This window comes from Electrophorus electricus, chromosome 9, assembly GCF_013358815.1.
Source record: "Electrophorus electricus isolate fEleEle1 chromosome 9, fEleEle1.pri, whole genome shotgun sequence".
Lineage (NCBI taxonomy): Eukaryota > Metazoa > Chordata > Actinopteri > Gymnotiformes > Gymnotidae > Electrophorus > Electrophorus electricus.
The window spans coordinates 18,064,339-18,080,445 of record NC_049543.1 but is presented as its reverse complement, the minus strand read 5'-3'; the positions used below and the strand labels follow the sequence as shown (position 1 = coordinate 18,080,445).

General features: G+C 39.2%; 2 protein-coding genes across 5 annotated transcripts; both read left to right on the top strand.

The window, feature by feature from the left end:
• The first annotated feature begins 5,852 nt into the window (after window positions 1-5,852).
• On the top strand, window positions 5,853-6,971 carry si:ch211-63p21.2 (FH1/FH2 domain-containing protein 3). The gene is made up of 4 exons (XM_027022855.2): window positions 5,853-5,916; window positions 6,241-6,481; window positions 6,662-6,770; window positions 6,877-6,971. Exons 1-4 carry the CDS (start codon window positions 5,855-5,857, stop codon window positions 6,888-6,890), a joined length of 426 nt encoding a protein of 141 aa, XP_026878656.2. The 5' UTR covers window positions 5,853-5,854; the 3' UTR covers window positions 6,891-6,971.
• A 439-nt stretch (window positions 6,972-7,410) lies between these two features.
• Window positions 7,411-15,358, top strand: hnrnpc (heterogeneous nuclear ribonucleoprotein C). 4 transcript variants are annotated; one of them, XM_027022865.2, is made up of 11 exons: window positions 7,415-7,623; window positions 9,082-9,140; window positions 9,285-9,308; window positions 10,681-10,725; window positions 12,418-12,683; window positions 13,266-13,338; window positions 13,427-13,474; window positions 13,777-13,934; window positions 14,024-14,137; window positions 14,280-14,398; window positions 14,536-15,358. In XM_027022865.2, exons 4-11 carry the CDS (start codon window positions 10,721-10,723, stop codon window positions 14,629-14,631), a joined length of 879 nt encoding a protein of 292 aa, XP_026878666.1. In that variant the 5' UTR covers window positions 7,415-7,623; window positions 9,082-9,140; window positions 9,285-9,308; window positions 10,681-10,720; the 3' UTR covers window positions 14,632-15,358. The 4 variants fall into 4 exon arrangements, with proteins under 4 accessions (XP_026878667.1, XP_026878668.1, XP_026878666.1 ...); XM_027022866.2 differs by lacking the exons at window positions 9,082-9,140; window positions 9,285-9,308 and having other exon boundaries at window positions 7,411-7,623; window positions 14,024-14,125; XM_027022863.2 differs by lacking the exons at window positions 9,082-9,140; window positions 9,285-9,308.
• The last annotated feature ends 749 nt before the right edge of the window (window positions 15,359-16,107 follow it).

Genomic DNA, 16,107 nt, shown 5'->3' with positions numbered 1-16,107 from the left:
TAATCTATGAAAAAAAAGGCTGTTTAGGCCCCAGCTAGTCCATCTAATATTTGCAAGAATTCACAACTACAAAATCAAAACAACCAATCAGAGCCAGGAGGAGTTGTCTGACGGAGTGTGTACACGCATGCTGTCAGTGAACTGTTTCAAGAGCTTTGCGAGAGCATTGGCGGATAAATAACCACCATCAATAGGACCGTGTCTAGTACACTGTTGTTTTCCTACCTTATTTAGAAAAAGCAGTATTTTTGCTGTTGCCCACCCATATAGTCCATATGCGCACCCAAAGATGACATCCTAGTAACGCCTTTGATGAGCAATGAAAAAACTGCCCATCCTTCCTATGCCAAAAACATGGTAAAGACAAGTAAACAGATTATGACAAATGAAGAAAAGCAAGCTACAAAAAAAGAATTAGACTGAGCCAAGATAAAATAAGGATAAACATCAGAGTAGCTAAGAAAAAGCTATGAGACCTGAAAGTATTCAAAACCAACGCCAAGTTTGCCACATTTCTGTGACTAATTACACATGCTTTATTTAGTTTTTTGGGGTTTTTTGTTTTGTTTTGTTTTTTGTTTTTTAATCCCCAACAAAGCTAAAATGTTATCTTATGGATAAAGACACTACATAGAGCGTTTCTGTGATGTTACAGTCAGGCTAATTATCTTGTTTCGATGCTAAGACTACTGGTTAGCATTTTATTTGTTGCTGAAAATATATTTGTGGAGTGCCCAGGCAGTTTAATCTTTTTCCTGATATTTATATGTGCCTGTGCTCTCACAGCTAAATGTTCTATACTTTAATGCTTGTGCTTTACTGCTTAGTTGGCACTATTCATGAGTTTCTGTTATCTAACAAACATCTAAGCACTGAAATAAGTGTATTAGTTACTCCATAGGTATTGCAGTAGATTATTTGTCAGGTTTATAAGACTTATGTCTTCTCATTTGTTGACATAACTGTCAAATTTCACAGTGTGCACAGCAGCCTCCTCTGCAGGGGGAGACTTGAGAGGTGGGGATGGAGTGCAGCAGGTGGGGGTGGGGGGTTCTCTGGTAGCTGTACTCATTTTCAAGATAAACCCATTCTCTTCTCAATCTTACTGACTGCAGCTTTAATCTCTTCCCTTTGACCTCTGACTGTAACAGATGCCGGGCTCTCCACCTACTGGAGCCCATAGCTAATTGAACATGATCATACATAATTACTGGGCAGACCCAAACAAGCAATTCCTATCACCTCCCCTGGGTTTACAAGTGAACGAAAACATTTTTTAAAGTACAGCAAATTGAAAACTGCCTGCTTTGTAGTATAACAGAAAAAAATACAGCATGTAATCAACCCAAGATTTCAAAAGAAGTGCGATGAATCAGTGTTTTGTTTTGTTTTTCATTTAATTTCATTCTTTTTGTAAATCATATATACAGGAACTAATATGAGCTACTTGAGCCACTGGTCATGTCTTCATGTTACATTTAGTCCCAGGTTTTTCACTTGAGCGAGAGCTGCATATTGTAGTGCTATTGAGTCAAGCTATTTAGTCAGGCCATATGGTTACACAGTGTACCATATGGGCATATGGTTAGACAGTGCTCCTTGGAATTGCCATAAACAATGTTAGGCTAATTGCAGACAACAGATGGGCTTTTTCTTACAGGCCTACATAGCATTGACAACATTTATGTATAGATGTCTTCATAGAGCAAACTCTCAAACTGCATGGCATGGTACCTAATTTAGACACAACCACATGTGTGGAGGAACAAATCATGTGCACAGCCAGAATGTAATGGGTATCATGAAGCTCCAGTTCCCAAGGGAACTTCATACATCTCTTATATTGTGAGACATGCACAACATTTTTATGTATGCATATAAGTTAGCAAAAAGTATACATTTTTGTTTAGTTAGTCAACTCTGGAAACCTGTGAGAGCATTAAAACAAGGCAGACTCTAAGCATGGTCATTCATATTGGACATATTATTTTTAATCTAATAAATTATTAATTATTAAATTAAATTATTAATTAAGTGTTTTCAGTGTATCTATTTCATGTCATTGTTGAATATCAAACAGCAAATACAACAGATATTTTTGTAATATCTGCAAATGTTCTGTAACCTTCCCTTCAAAAGAGATGGAAGGATGATGGATACATTATTACAAATATGAATTGTTCATGTCTTTCACAAGAGAGAGACAGAGGGCATCATGGTATGTTTGCGGAGGGGAGGGTGGAGATCAACGGACTAAGATAGTGCAGTTTGTATACTCAGGCAGCCATATAAACAGGAGATGTTGGTGTGATAAGGAAATTAAGGAAAAGGGTGCAGCTAAAATAAACACACACTGATATACATACACATTTGTGACTTGAACAGCCATTTGAAACATTAGACACATACTTTATAGTGGGAGACCAAGTGTCCCTTCTCTCTCACAGACTCTGGTGTCTGACATTTAAAGGCAATAAGAACCTTGACAAGCCAAGAAGCAATCCGGAGAACCTTTCTGAAATAACACTGCATGAGAAGATTGTGACCAAGGAATTTTTTTAATAAAGGTATTGTAAAAAGGACTAATAACAATGTTATCAGAACAAGTTGGCACATTCAGAGGAATAATAATTTGTTTGTAACATCATGTTCTGACCAAGATCCTGTTGGAACAATTTGTGGTTTTGGGTCTATCAACTTGGATTGAAAATAGAGTCATGTGGAAATAGTTAAGGTTGGTTTGCAAAGAGAAGCAGAATACCATTTGATCTTTGGATTGAGCTAAAGTTAGGATTGAAGGTTTTGTATGGATAAGAAGCATCTGAACATTGTATCTTGTGCAAACTGGAGTCAACTGAGAATGATGAGTATGAGATTTTCTTGTTATGCTGAAAAGATTGTAGTAACCTGAAAGGATTATATTGTAAAGTTGAGAAGCCAGATGTTTACATCTGTATCAACTGAATGGTTAAAAAATTCGAACAAAAATAGGTGTGAATAGATTTATATTTGATAAATCTTGACAAGAAGAGTCAATGAAACAATCGGAATTCTCCCCTCTAAACCAGTCCTGGGCTTCCTTCATAAACCACACCCCCCATCTTCGGCTAAACACTCTAGATTTCTCAGACCTCTGGGATGAAGAGGATCTTGACCTGGGAATTGCTGATGATGACCATTCCCAAAGCAATTCCGTATCCAGTCAAAATGCAGGACAGAAGTTGGATCCTCCAACACCTCCACCAGTCCCACCTATGGCTCCACCTCTTCTTCCATCCAGGCCTCCAGAGTCAGGCCATCAAACTTTGAGGCTCCACTGGAGGGAGCTGTTGAGTTTGCAGCCCCTGCCCAGAGTAAGTCGCTTTGGTCCTCTGTCTATTTGGGCTTGTTTGGAACCAGTGAGTTTAGACACCAACAGACTGGAGTATCTGTTTGAGACTAAAAGCAGCAGCAACAAGGCCCTCTGTGGTCTTATGGCTGGAAAACGGGTAAGAGCAATCACATCACATTTTACTCAGTTTTTACTAACTTCCTAATGCCATTAAAATAATGTGTTGTAAGAAAAGGTTACTATTTAGGTTAATGTAGATTATTTAGCATGATCTCCTTTCCATAATGCCAACTGTTCTATTCATTATTAGCAGTATGGCCTCAATAATTGTTCACTAAATATTACCAGTTACCAGCCAATTACCCTATGACAATTATTTCTCTGTCTGTAGCAGAAACAGCCATCTGTGACTGTGTTGGGTGTGAAGCGCAGTAACATCATTACTATAGCCCTGATCAGTCTGCCACCTCCCCACCTGCTCCCACCAGCCATATACAACATGGACTCTACAGTACTGGACAGGGAGGATGTGCAGGTGGATACCGAAAGCCTTACTGTCTGAATTCATCAGTAATCAGTCTTCTCTGTCAGAACTCCACCTCTACAATTATAAGAGTTTCTTTATTCACAAGCAAGACTTGACATAGATCTACTATTTTACTAGATGCAAAGACAGAGAATTAATAGCTAAGAATATGCAACTTAGTTGCAAATGTTGACACATTGGCAAATGTTGGCAAGCCACTGAATTCCATTGTGATTGCTTCTATGAAGCACATTATGGAAGATGGTAACATTTACTTTATATCTCAACATATTGTCATTTAGAGGCTTCAGTCTCTGGTCCCCTCTGAAGAGGAGCTGCATTTGATTAAGGAGGCCAAAATGCAAGCCCCACACTCTCCTCTAGCCCCTGCTGAGCAATGTCTTCTCATCCTGAGCAATATCTCTTACCTGAGACCCAGGCTTGAACTCTGGGCCTTTGCATTGGACTATGATATGCTGGAGAGGGTGAGAAGCAAAGAGAGATGAATAAGTGCATATTTGCATTTTAGTATTGTATTTTGCTAATAAATAGAACATACAAAATGTAGTTTCTAGTTGGCACAGGCCTAAATTTAAAACTAACATTTCAAATGGCAAAGAAGTCCGCTACCTCTCCCAGTTCTGATTTGATCTCATTTGACCATTTTTAAATAATATATTGTTGTAATGTTAAGCACATGTGATGCAAAATGGAACTTGCTTCCAATTATCACAGACCTAAAAAATAAAGCCTGAAATATAGAATGTTAGGTTACCGAATTTTGTTCTCAATTAGTGGTTTGTAACAATGTTTGTTTTTGTGCTGCATGGCTTAATGATTTGCTTGTGCGAACAGGAAATTGCTGAGCCTCTCTTTCATCTGAAACTTGCAATGGAACAGCTAGCAGCCAATCAGACATTCCGGTGCATTCTTGCAACAGTGCTTGCCATTGGCAACTTTCTAAATGGATGCAAGGTTAGTTTTTTAAATAGTTATCTGAAATACTTGTCCTTTCTGTAAACTAACAATCAATAGACGCCATCAGAAAACTCATGTAATAAACTCTTGTACCACCGAATCACACACACACAGTGCTATTCTTTCTCAATTTGCATGAAAGCCCCTCCTTCTCCCCCTCTAACTGCTTGTGGTCTTTGTGTGCCCTGCCTCATCAGGCTCGAGGTTTTGAGCTGAGTTACCTGGAAAAGCTCTCTCAAGTGAGGGACACGCATAGCCGGCAGCCCCTGCTGCACCACGTGTGTGTGTTATTGCTTCAGTTTTACCCTCAATCCTCAGACCTGTACTCCGACATTACAGCTGTCACCCGAGCCAGTAAGGTACTGTGTATGTAAACTGTATGTGTAAATTTATGCCACAAGCGCAAGCACGCACTAATTGTTCATCGCTCCTGAGCATTTCAAAAGAATGCCATTGCATTGGCCTTCACATTTCCAGATTAACACATCAGTAGACTTGTGCTGGGGAAAGACTTTCTTAATTAATAAATGGATATTAATATATTGGGAGACAAATAAACTAATAAAAAAATATAGCAAAGAAATGCATGAAAATGTCCTAAATGTACTGTATTTTTATAGTGAGGAAATGAATTTGTATCTAATTTATAAAAGCACCTTTGGTGGTATTAGAATGCCAAATTATCTTACATTTATATTTTTGGCATTTAGCAGATGCTCTTATCCAGAGCAACTTCCAAAAGCTTTTACCCAGCTCTGTCAGAAGCACAGCCTTAAATGGAATGAACAGCATTACTCCTCAGTATCAATAAGCAGAATCCTTTTCTCTGCCAGTGTGACTACTCTCAGGTTCAGGTTAACCTCTCACAGTTGGAGGCCCTTTGCAAAGCATCCTGGGAGCAGCTTCACCTGCTACAGAAGGATGATGAGAGGAAGAATGGAGGAAGTGCAGGAAGAGGAGAAGGTGAAGAGAGGACGAGTAGGACAGAGGGGTCCCTCCGCCAAAGACTGCCAGTTTTCATGAAAGAGTGTGATGAGAGGCTGAAGATGCTCCGAGCCATCCATCGAAGAGTCATCAATAGGTAGCTAATGAAAGACTTAACCATCACCAGGTCCCATAGGAAACAATGCTTGTGTGAAAGTGGTTAGTACTGCTAAAGGAATCAAATTAGCAATAATTAAGATTAGTCATCAAAAATTACAACACAACACTCAATTCAATTCATTTGAATTCAAGATAGCTTTATTGGCATAAGTATATGTGGTACAATATTATGAAAGCACTGAAAATATAATTTGAAAAAGGTAATAATCATATTTAGTTCTAATAACAATAATACTAATTAATCATATTTAAAGGTAATAATAACTCAAACTCTGTCACTTTCTGTCTCTCCCTACATGAGGTTCCACTCATTTCTGTTGTACCTGGGCTACTCACGCTCTGTAGTGAGGGAAACAGATGCAGGTATGTTCTGCAAGACTGTTAGTGACTTTGCTCTGGAGTACAGGGCCATCCGCCACACCATCCTCCAGCAGAGAGGGAGGGAGCAAGAGCGTGAAAAAGAACGAGAGATGAAAATGGAGAGAAGTCGAGACGTTTCCACTCCCAGTGGCAAAGACCAGACTCTACAAAACCCATGTCAGGTAAGAAGGAGGGACATGAGGTATTGTGGTTTTTTGTGACAAGTATCAAAACTGAACAAAATTTTTAAATAGATTAAATGCAGTAGCCAAAATTCAGAGGGTGTTTTTGTGTGTGTGTGTGTGTGTGTGTGTGTGTGTGTGTGTGTGTGTGTGTGTATGTGTGTGTGTGTGTGTGTGTAGGACAGTGAGGAGCAGTCCAAGCTGGAGAAAGTGTTGCAGACTCCTGTGTCATCCTTTCATTTTGACATTAGTCCCCCCCGCCGCCGCAGCAAGACACTAAACACCAGAGGTAACACACACACCCATGCTCACACACAGGCTCAAAGAGATGGGGAATCACCCAGTTACATCCATAAAAGCAGACCTATTAGTAATACTGTTCTTTTAATTTTCAGGTTCTCTTCAGTGAAGACTGAAGTTTTAAAAGACGCTCACACAGTCATCAGTCTACTTCTCATAATCTAGACTAACACAAGTGTATTTTCTAGCATCAAACTACTACTACAAAGTATAAAGTAATTAAAGCAAAATTATTGGTGGAAACTTGAAAATTAAATGAAACATTAATTCACAGTCTACATTACACTACAACAATGCAATAACTTTTTAATCACACTTTAATTTATTTCTCTCTTTTTAATGGTCTACCTGCATATAAATCAATGCTTGTTATTAACGTTTGTTCAGTCTCTGTTTTATTAGCAGTTCCCTATCTTCTGCACGTCAAAGCTAGATTCAGTGAGACTGGTCCCACTATCTTATCGTATAGTTCAGGTCCTGGAGGGCCACATAGATCACTCCACAGTTTAAGTGCTTTCATTTAGCACACTTGATTATCCAAATCAATTGTTAGAAAAGTACAATACTACGGTTAGAAACCTGTATTTGTTCAATCTTTGTAGCTGTTTTTTTCCCCAAATCCCGTTCAAGTTGTCACTGATATGTAGGCCATTGGAGGCGCTCACTGTGAGATAGGGATTCTTAATACAACCCGGCACATTGTAAATGCCCAACCTCTTTGCGCATCCGTACGACGCCATTTCGTGCACTCGCATTACGATATCCTCTGAGCGAGCAGACACGGACTTTGTCATCAAACAGTACTGCGTCGAATTTTAATCATTTTTAGTCTTAAGCTCCTGGTGAGTATTTTGGTTCGAGAGATTTTTGTGATTTTTATTTTTTCTAACTTTGACCTATCTTTGGAGCATTTTTTGTTTTTACTTTTATTGCATTTTTCTGGTTACTCGGTCTGTGATGGTTTGGTGGCGTACATTTTGTGATGCCGAGGTAGAGCAGCCTACGAGTGAAAAGAATTGCTTTGAGATGGCGACAACATTTTTGCTTTGTTTTGTTTTTTAATGTCAGTGTAATTTTTAACTTTTTGCAGGACTACTTCCGGTAGTGCAGATTGTTCGTTACGGAGCGTATTTTTGAAGTTGATGTGGATTATATGTAGCCTAAGAATGGACGAGCTCGGTTGTGTTTCCAAGATGGTCGTTTTTTCCCCACCGTGGCTGGAATTAGGAGTCATAAAGCCTTTTAAATTGATTTTTAACTTTATGACTATTTTTCCAACATAGCCTACATAGTCTGCTTTTGTTCTCAGTGTAGGCGTTTGGACCAAGCCTGTCCGGGTTATTGCGATTGTTTTCGATGCATTGCTTATTTTTTGAGGCTCATTGGTACACTTTGAACACTGGCTTTCCTTTTGGATTTTATGCAATTATGTCATTTTTTAAGGCAATGTTTTTAATTGATGAATGTCGGCATTTTTATGGACTGCAGAGTCATCTGTCATATCGGGAGAATTACGTTGTATTTGTTTGGAGCCGCTAAAACTGGTTGTGTAACCCTGTTAACATTCTGCGGACTTGGGTCTTTGCTGCGTAACTGTTGTAACCGTAGTATCTTGTCATTAAAATTAAATCACGGACGTTAAGGTCAAATTGTTGCGTTGATGAACACAATAAATTACGACTGCTTGATAATCCAGGACGATTTCTCATTTTTTATTAACTACGACAATGTCCTTGATAGAATAGGGCAGAATGGAGGCTCATATGTCATTAGGCATGTGCTTTTTCACAATTGGCCATATATAACCCCCAAAAACACTGATGGCTCACGTTCTGGCCCTACATATCCAGAATACTGTTAATAATTAAAATGTCTCCTATGTAGCCAATTGCACTTTATTATAAAACCAGAGAATACTGATAATATGAGAGGAGGCAAAACAACCGATGTATTTGTAATACTTGATGGCATTAAATCATATCCAGGGGCATTAGATGGTTGTTTAGCAAGTGATGGGGTCCACTGTTACTCAAGAACAGTAGTGTTTAATATCCATTCTGTCAGCAAGATGTACTTCTCACATCACCCATCATGAAACCATCTTTGTGACCTACATTTGTGTTGGCAGCTGGATGGAGATTGTAAAATGCACCCATTTTCATTCTGGGATATGGTATTGAAGGACACTCCACTGTACCATATTGATCTGTCATTTCAAGCACTTCATAAATGAGCATTGCTTGCCACATTTGACTTGATTATGCATAACTATCAGACCTAAATTGTTGATTTAAACCTAGACTGAGACAGGGTATCGGGGCAAGCACCAGTACACCCTCATCACCATGACCATTTACATGTAAGTGATGCTCAGCAATGGTTGCCATGCACTTTTCCTTGGTATTTAATGTAATGTAATTGACTGTCTCCATTTGGTCAAATAACCAGTTCTCAGTTAATTTTCTTGTTTTTGTTCCATCCATTTTTTTTGTTTGTTTTTAAGGCAGCTGGTTTGAACAGCCGGTCTGTAAGTTTTTGTTTCTGTCTCCATCCAATTATCAAAAGGCTTATCAAAGAGTATCTTGCATTTTATAGGTTAGCTGTAACAGAAATAGCTAGATTAATATAGATGTGATTCTCTGTCTCCACATGTTAGAGCTGTAGTGTTTTTAAATATGAATCTTTCCATAGTAAACATGTTTGACCTTCCTAAGTACTATAAGATCCCTTATGTGCTATGACCACGTGCATGGATTTATTTAAGATTTCAAGACAAAAACCCCACAAACAAATTTAATTTAATCCTGAATGTGTACAGTTGAATATTTATTATTACTAGTTTCTAAATTTCAATCCACACACAAACAGAATGAAAACAATCAAAACAGTGCAGTTTATAAACCAGTGTTAATAAAATAGCTGAAGTGCTTTTTCCAGTTAATTTTGTTACTGTCTAATGATGTGGCTCATAGTTTTAGGTTGCAATATGCCATGGTGTGAGTTCTCACTATTGTCACTGGCTCTGAAAGATCTGTGTTTTCCCTCTTTACCTTTACCTATTAGTTTTTATTGGTTCTTCTAGTGGTTTATGCATAATATCCATAAAATGTTATTTATTATGGACTGTATCTTTGTTAATGATTGGCCTAAAGCAGTAATGTTCCTCAAAGGCCAGATTTTTCACCCTGCCTTTTTCTATAAGTAGGTGGTATAACACAATGGCCAATCAGTGCTCAGTGAGTACAAAAACCTTCAGTGGGTTTGGTTTCTTGAGCCAGGATTGGGTAGCAGAAGTACCAGATTCCATGTGTTTAGAAACAGTACCAATGAGTAGTGTACTGCTCGGACATTGATGGTGACAACTGGAAACTCTCTCAATATCTCTTTCTGTGAATGTATAAAGAGCTTAATGGTTTGCCTTTGGGGTGGGGAGAAGGGAAGGATCATTACTTGTAGATGCTTCAACTCTACCAGTAGCTCTTTCAGAGCGATGAGCCTCCCCCACCCTGATACCATTGATAACGAGGCCTGGTGTCTTATGAATGGGGTGAAGGGAAAGTTTAGAATATCAGGTGGCCTTTTTTATTGTTTCCTGCAGAATGGTTAGGAATCAGTGATAATATTCAGTCTATCACAGTGGACTGCAGACCCCCTAGGTGGGTTTATGTATGCATCACATGTTGGTCATTGCTTTGTTTTACCACTGGGTGGAACCAGTTCTGCCTTTGTTTGGCCCTTGAGTTCGACCTTGGTGGAGGAGTGCTGTTAATATCTAACTACCTCTCAAGACCCAAGGTTACATCACTCACCCACCCTACCCCCAGTCTTAATATTACCCAAAATGCACTGCTGGTTGGCCGCTCACTAGCGACCAATAATGACCCTCTTTTCTCCAACAGAATCAGGCAGACAGACGGCTCGACCTGAATAACACACAGAATGGAGTGAGTTCTAACTATTCAAATCCCCCCCAAGACATGTACTAAACTACATTTTACAAATACCTAAACACGCACTGTATAAGTGAGCTATAGTTTACATCCTACACACGTGCTGTCTAGTGAAAAAAACACTTACAACACCCTATTGATATAGGCATTTATAATTCATTAAGCATGTATCATATTAAACATGCCATAATAAGGATTATCATGTACAACTTACCAAACATCTCTCCCCAGTTATGAAGTGTAAGACTTTATACATTGTGTATCAGCATTTTGTGTACATTAGTATTGACATTAAGTAGTAATAATGCCTGAATGTTTCAAAATTATAAATTAATTTATGAAATGTTCAGAAAATATTTACCTCAGACATAATGTAAATGAGTTGATTTTAAACACGGTTGATGTACCACATAATTCCAAATACCACAGCAAACACCTAGCAAGACAATAGCAAACACTTGGTATCACCCTAGCACCCACTTGGGATTACATAGCAAAAATGTCACAATTCTGTATCCAAAACACAGATGCTGAAAAAAACTCACTTAGCGCTATAAACATCCTCGAAACACGATCCATAAAATCCATAAATGAGCAAAACTAATTATTAACCCAATTACAGCAGACTGCTTCAAATGCAACCTCAGGATGATGATCTGGTTTCCTCATTCATTGAGATTGTTTGTTTACCTCAAAGAACCATGCTTATGTCTGTACTTGCCATCATTTAAAATGTTTCCCAAGAAAAGTATCTCATAAAAATCAAAATGATCTGTACACAGTCCACTTTTAATTAATGGGATAGCCATTTGAATTTATTTAGTGTATATGAAGTGCTAGAATTGGGCATGGGAGGGGACTATAGATCTTATAATTTCAATTTAAATTGGACTCTTCTGAAGTGTCTTGCAGTATCAGCTTTGGACTAAAATTACTTAATTGCCCTTTGATATTAGATTCCATACACAATGACTCAACGTCAAATTACCATCTGTTATGAAAACTGTGCAAATCCTGTCCTGGATGCAGTGTCCTGCAGATCTTATTGTAGTCCTTGCTCAAAAATGAATGACTGATTCAATTCATAAAGGGTTAGAAAAAAAACCTTATTTCCATCAGGCTATACAAGTTTGGACCTCGTATGCAGTTTTATTTTCCATTCCATTCATGTAGTAGTTTATAAACCCTCCACAAACCATTGAATCCAGAACTCTTCTGCATACATTCTGCACACCTAGAATCCAAGGGGGGGGGGGGGGGTTGCAAGTTCAAAAACTGATCATAGCCTCACCGGGAAACGGTATTGAAAGCACACTCTTAAGTTCTAATATCTTCCATTTTGCCAAACTGTTTACCAGAACGCATTTGCAAAACTTACTCAAGTAGAATTAGTATACGAAATCAAATTATTGCCTTGGGTAATTCTTAGGTGCTCATTGCTCAAGGCCATCAATTATTAAAAAGTTTCATAAATCTGACCCGTCATTTGATATAATCCTCCTATGAGGTAGGTTCTTTATTTCTTGCGATAGCTCACTCAACCAGTATGGACCTGATGGGATTAGCATATTTACTAGCCTAGCGTAATTACTCCAGTGGTCATTCTGGCATTCATCCTCTTTTTTTCTTATCTTTGTTTTTATCCTCCACCTTCCCTTGTTGTCTTTCCTTTCCGTTGCCACCCAGCCGCTCGCCGACAGCCTGCAGCCCTATGGCGAGTAACGTGACCAACAAGACTGACCCTCGCTCACTGAACTCACGTGTTTTCATCGGCAACCTGAACACCATGCTGGTGACCAAGGCCGATGTGGAGGCTATCTTCAGCAAGTATGGCAAGATTGTGGGCTGTTCCGTGCATAAGGGCTATGCCTTTGTCCAGTACGCCAATGAGCGCAATGCTCGTGCAGCAGTTTCGGGTGAGGATGGTCGCATGATCGTTGGCCAGGTGCTAGGTAAGGTTTAGTTTGACTGTTGCTTTAATTTAAAGGTGAATCCTGATCACCCCTCCCCCTGTTAGTCTTGTAAAGCTTAGCTCCTACCTTGACATCCTGCTCTTTTACCTACAATCTTTTATCTATGGGCACTGGTAGCTCAGAGGTTAAGGTACTTGACTTGTGATTGGATGTTTGCTGGTTCGAGCCCCACCGCTGCCACTTTTGGGGCCCCTGAGCAAGGCCCTTAACCCTCAGTTGCTCAAGTTGTACTCAGTCATAATTGTAAGTTGCTTTGGATAAAAGTGTCAGCTAAATGCCATAAATGTACAATGGCAGCTGAAGTTCCTAAATAACAGTTGAATAGGTTTAAGCAAGTAGATCTTCTATATAAATACAATTATTTTTGCCAGTTTTATATAGAATTGAGGCCTTTTATATAGAATCTTCTACTACTTTTTAAATCTAGTTAATACGGATTGAATGGAAAGTTCTGCTTAGTGTCCCTTTAAATATTTTTACCAATGCTGAAATCGTTTAAATTTGAAGAGAATGCATTTAAACCATGCAGCTGGGTCTCTCATTATTCTCTGTCTGGGGCAGACATTAACCTGGCAGGTGAACCAAAACCTCACAGATCGAAGACCATCAAGCGCTCAGCCGGAGATATGTACAGGTTTGTCATTCTGCCTCTTGTTGTTCTATTTTTTATTAGCTCTGTTGTCTAGAGTTAATCAAACTCATTGCTGTTACTTTTTCTGTAGCTCTTCATTTGATCTGGACTATGACTTTCAGAGAGATTATTATGACAGGTGAGTACATTTTCCTTCTCTACTTATCATCCTCATTCCCTCTGCTCATACATACGTCCTCTCCAAAACTAAATTGCTTTGGATGAACATTCATAGATAATTCATGACTAGTTAACCTCTGATTGTCAGATGTCAGCACTGTGTTTGTGTTTGTGTTTGTGTTTGTGTTTGTGTGTGTGTGTGTGTGTGTGTGTGTGTGTGTGTGTGTGTGTGTGTGTGTGTGTGTGTGTGTGTGTGTGTGTGTGTGTGTGTGTGTGTGTGTGTGTACGCATTCATGGGTCAGTGTGTTTGCACTTCCATAGGGTGTACTCATACCCATCACGGGTTCCTCCTCCTCCTCCCCCGCTCTCCCGGGCTGTGATCCCCTCGAAGCGGCCTCGGGTCAGTGTAAGTGGGGGCAGCCGGCGCACCAAGAGCAGCTTCTCCACCAAGAGCAGCAGCCAACGCACCTCCCGCACAAGTCAGTATACACACACGTATATACAAGTGTATGAATGTGAGAAAAGTACGGATGTGATGAAGCCAACAAAAACCTGTGTTTGTGTGAAGTGAGGGCTGATGATCTGCAAGCCATTAAGAAAGAGCTGACTCAAATCAAACACAAAGTGGACTACCTGCTGGAGAGCCTGGAGCGAATGGAAAGAGAACACAGTAAGAAGTCAGGTACACACATACGTACATACATGCATGCATACATACATACATACATACACCACACCACAAACAGTTAAATACAACCATGGACTCTGTTCCATTTCTCTGGTGACATGGGCTTTCTCTCTTGTTTTTACTCTGCATGCTTTAGAGATAAAGAGCACTAAAGTGGAGGAGACATCCCCCCAGCACCCCAGCGGGAAGAAGGAGCGAGAGAACTTGGAAATTAATGACTATGAGGAAGAGGGGGACCTTCTGGAGGAGGAGGAGGTGAGTGAAGAAGTTGGATGGAGGTAGGGAAATGTTGAACAAAGAAATGATAAAGGGAGATATATTTGAGAAGAAAACTGGATTCTTCGTTGTTGGTTCACCTGTGTGTGGGTGTGTTTGTGTCTTTATGTGCGAAGATCAAGAGTCGTGGAAGGGAGGAAGATGAAGAGGAAGAAGGGGAGCAAGAGGAAGGGGAAGATGATGGCGACAGTGCTAATGGAGACCACTCTTAAACAAGATTTCTTTGCCTCACACAAACACACAGACACAAACAGACTTTATGTGGAAAGACATGTGTGTCTAGAACTTTGCCACATGTGGGAATGCATGCATACAGTTAAATCCATGCTTCTCATTTAAGTTACACAAGCTGGTACTAAAATGAAAAACAGAAATCCTGTTGGGAATTTACATTTCCTTATCTGTTGCCCTTCCACATGCACACATGAACATAACCTGACCTTCATCTCCAGGGGCTTCGTAAACAGAGTTCTCATTTTCTCTCCATCTCACCACCACAAACTCCTTCTTTTACCAGTATGTCGTGATGATTCTTGTTTCTATAGTCCTCTTTTCCTTCACTTCTTTCTCCTATTTTCTACTTCCTTCAACTGTGATTTAAAGGCTGAATGAATAGAATAATTTATTGTTGCACTGCCCACCCTCACCAGCTAGTATCACTAATTGTTTTGTTGTAAAGGTCAATTGGATTTGATTAAAAATATTTTACAGGTTGAGTAAGAGGGAGTTGCAGATCAGTAATCAAAAGACCTCATGTAAAGGAGTTTAGCTTGTACAGTATATATTTTAATTTTTTTCTGTCTTGGTTTGTTGTGACAAGTACAGTAATAGGAGCACTCAGTTTCAGAGAAATGTAATTCGTGTTTGTTGCTCTTTGTTTCTACTTTTTCCATTTTACTTTCGGTCTGTGTAATAAATTTCAATAAAATTCTACATGTTTTTGTGTAGTGTTTCTTGGCTTTTTAAGAACCTCTCTCATTAAACTGATCTAACAATTATTCTCAGGCACCAGAGGCATTTTGAGTACTTATTTGAAATTGGAGATAGCAGGCCTCCAGTGTAAGTTTATCATATTAAGAAAAGCTCTTTAATCAAGCTGTTTTGAGATTTCCTCATGTACTCAAAATCCTGTTACAAGGGCTGTGGTAAGTTTACATATTGTATGGCTCTTGTGACATGAAACCTAAACTTTCAAAGATTTTACACCCATTACTGCATTGCTCATTTCACATTAAATATTCATTTAACCCATTATCAATAAGAATAAGAAAAAAGTCTCTATACCCAGTTTTAACCAAGAGCCTGACATTTCATTTATTATTTTTTTTATCCTTTCTGTTCAGCGTTCTATAATATTTTTCCAAACAATAGATGTATCAGGGTATCACCTCCTTTTTTCCCTCTTCCACTTTTTCACACTACTCAAATTGTCCGGTTGGGTGGTGTTAGCAGTATTCTCTCTCCCCCCACCCCTTCCCAAAGTTGAAACCTATACCACTGCTACCCAGTATAGTATGTATAAGCTGGGTTAAGAAAACATGGGTGCACAGTAATAAAGAATCATGTGAGCTAAGAACAGGTTTGCATTGGCTTCACAGCAGCTTTACTCTCTGTGGTCCACTGGACCCAAAGGAACGTTTCAATGTAAGGTATTTCAACTTTGTTCAAACAAGTCCCATGAATGCAAG

Bases quoted from the DNA above. Each gene is read 5' to 3' on its own strand.
- hnrnpc (XM_027022863.2), top strand. The intron at 12,684-13,265 runs GTAAGGTTTAGT...TGTCTGGGGCAG, and splicing joins GATCGTTGGCCAGGTGCTAG to ACATTAACCTGGCAGGTGAA. The intron at 13,339-13,426 runs GTTTGTCATTCT...CTTTTTCTGTAG, and splicing joins TCAGCCGGAGATATGTACAG to CTCTTCATTTGATCTGGACT.
- si:ch211-63p21.2 (XM_027022855.2), top strand. From the start codon at position 5,855: ATGAAAGAGTGTGATGAGAGGCTGAAGATGCTCCGAGCCATCCATCGA. The intron at 5,917-6,240 runs GTAGCTAATGAA...TCCCTACATGAG, and splicing joins CATCGAAGAGTCATCAATAG to GTTCCACTCATTTCTGTTGT. The intron at 6,482-6,661 runs GTAAGAAGGAGG...GTGTGTGTGTAG, and splicing joins CTCTACAAAACCCATGTCAG to GACAGTGAGGAGCAGTCCAA.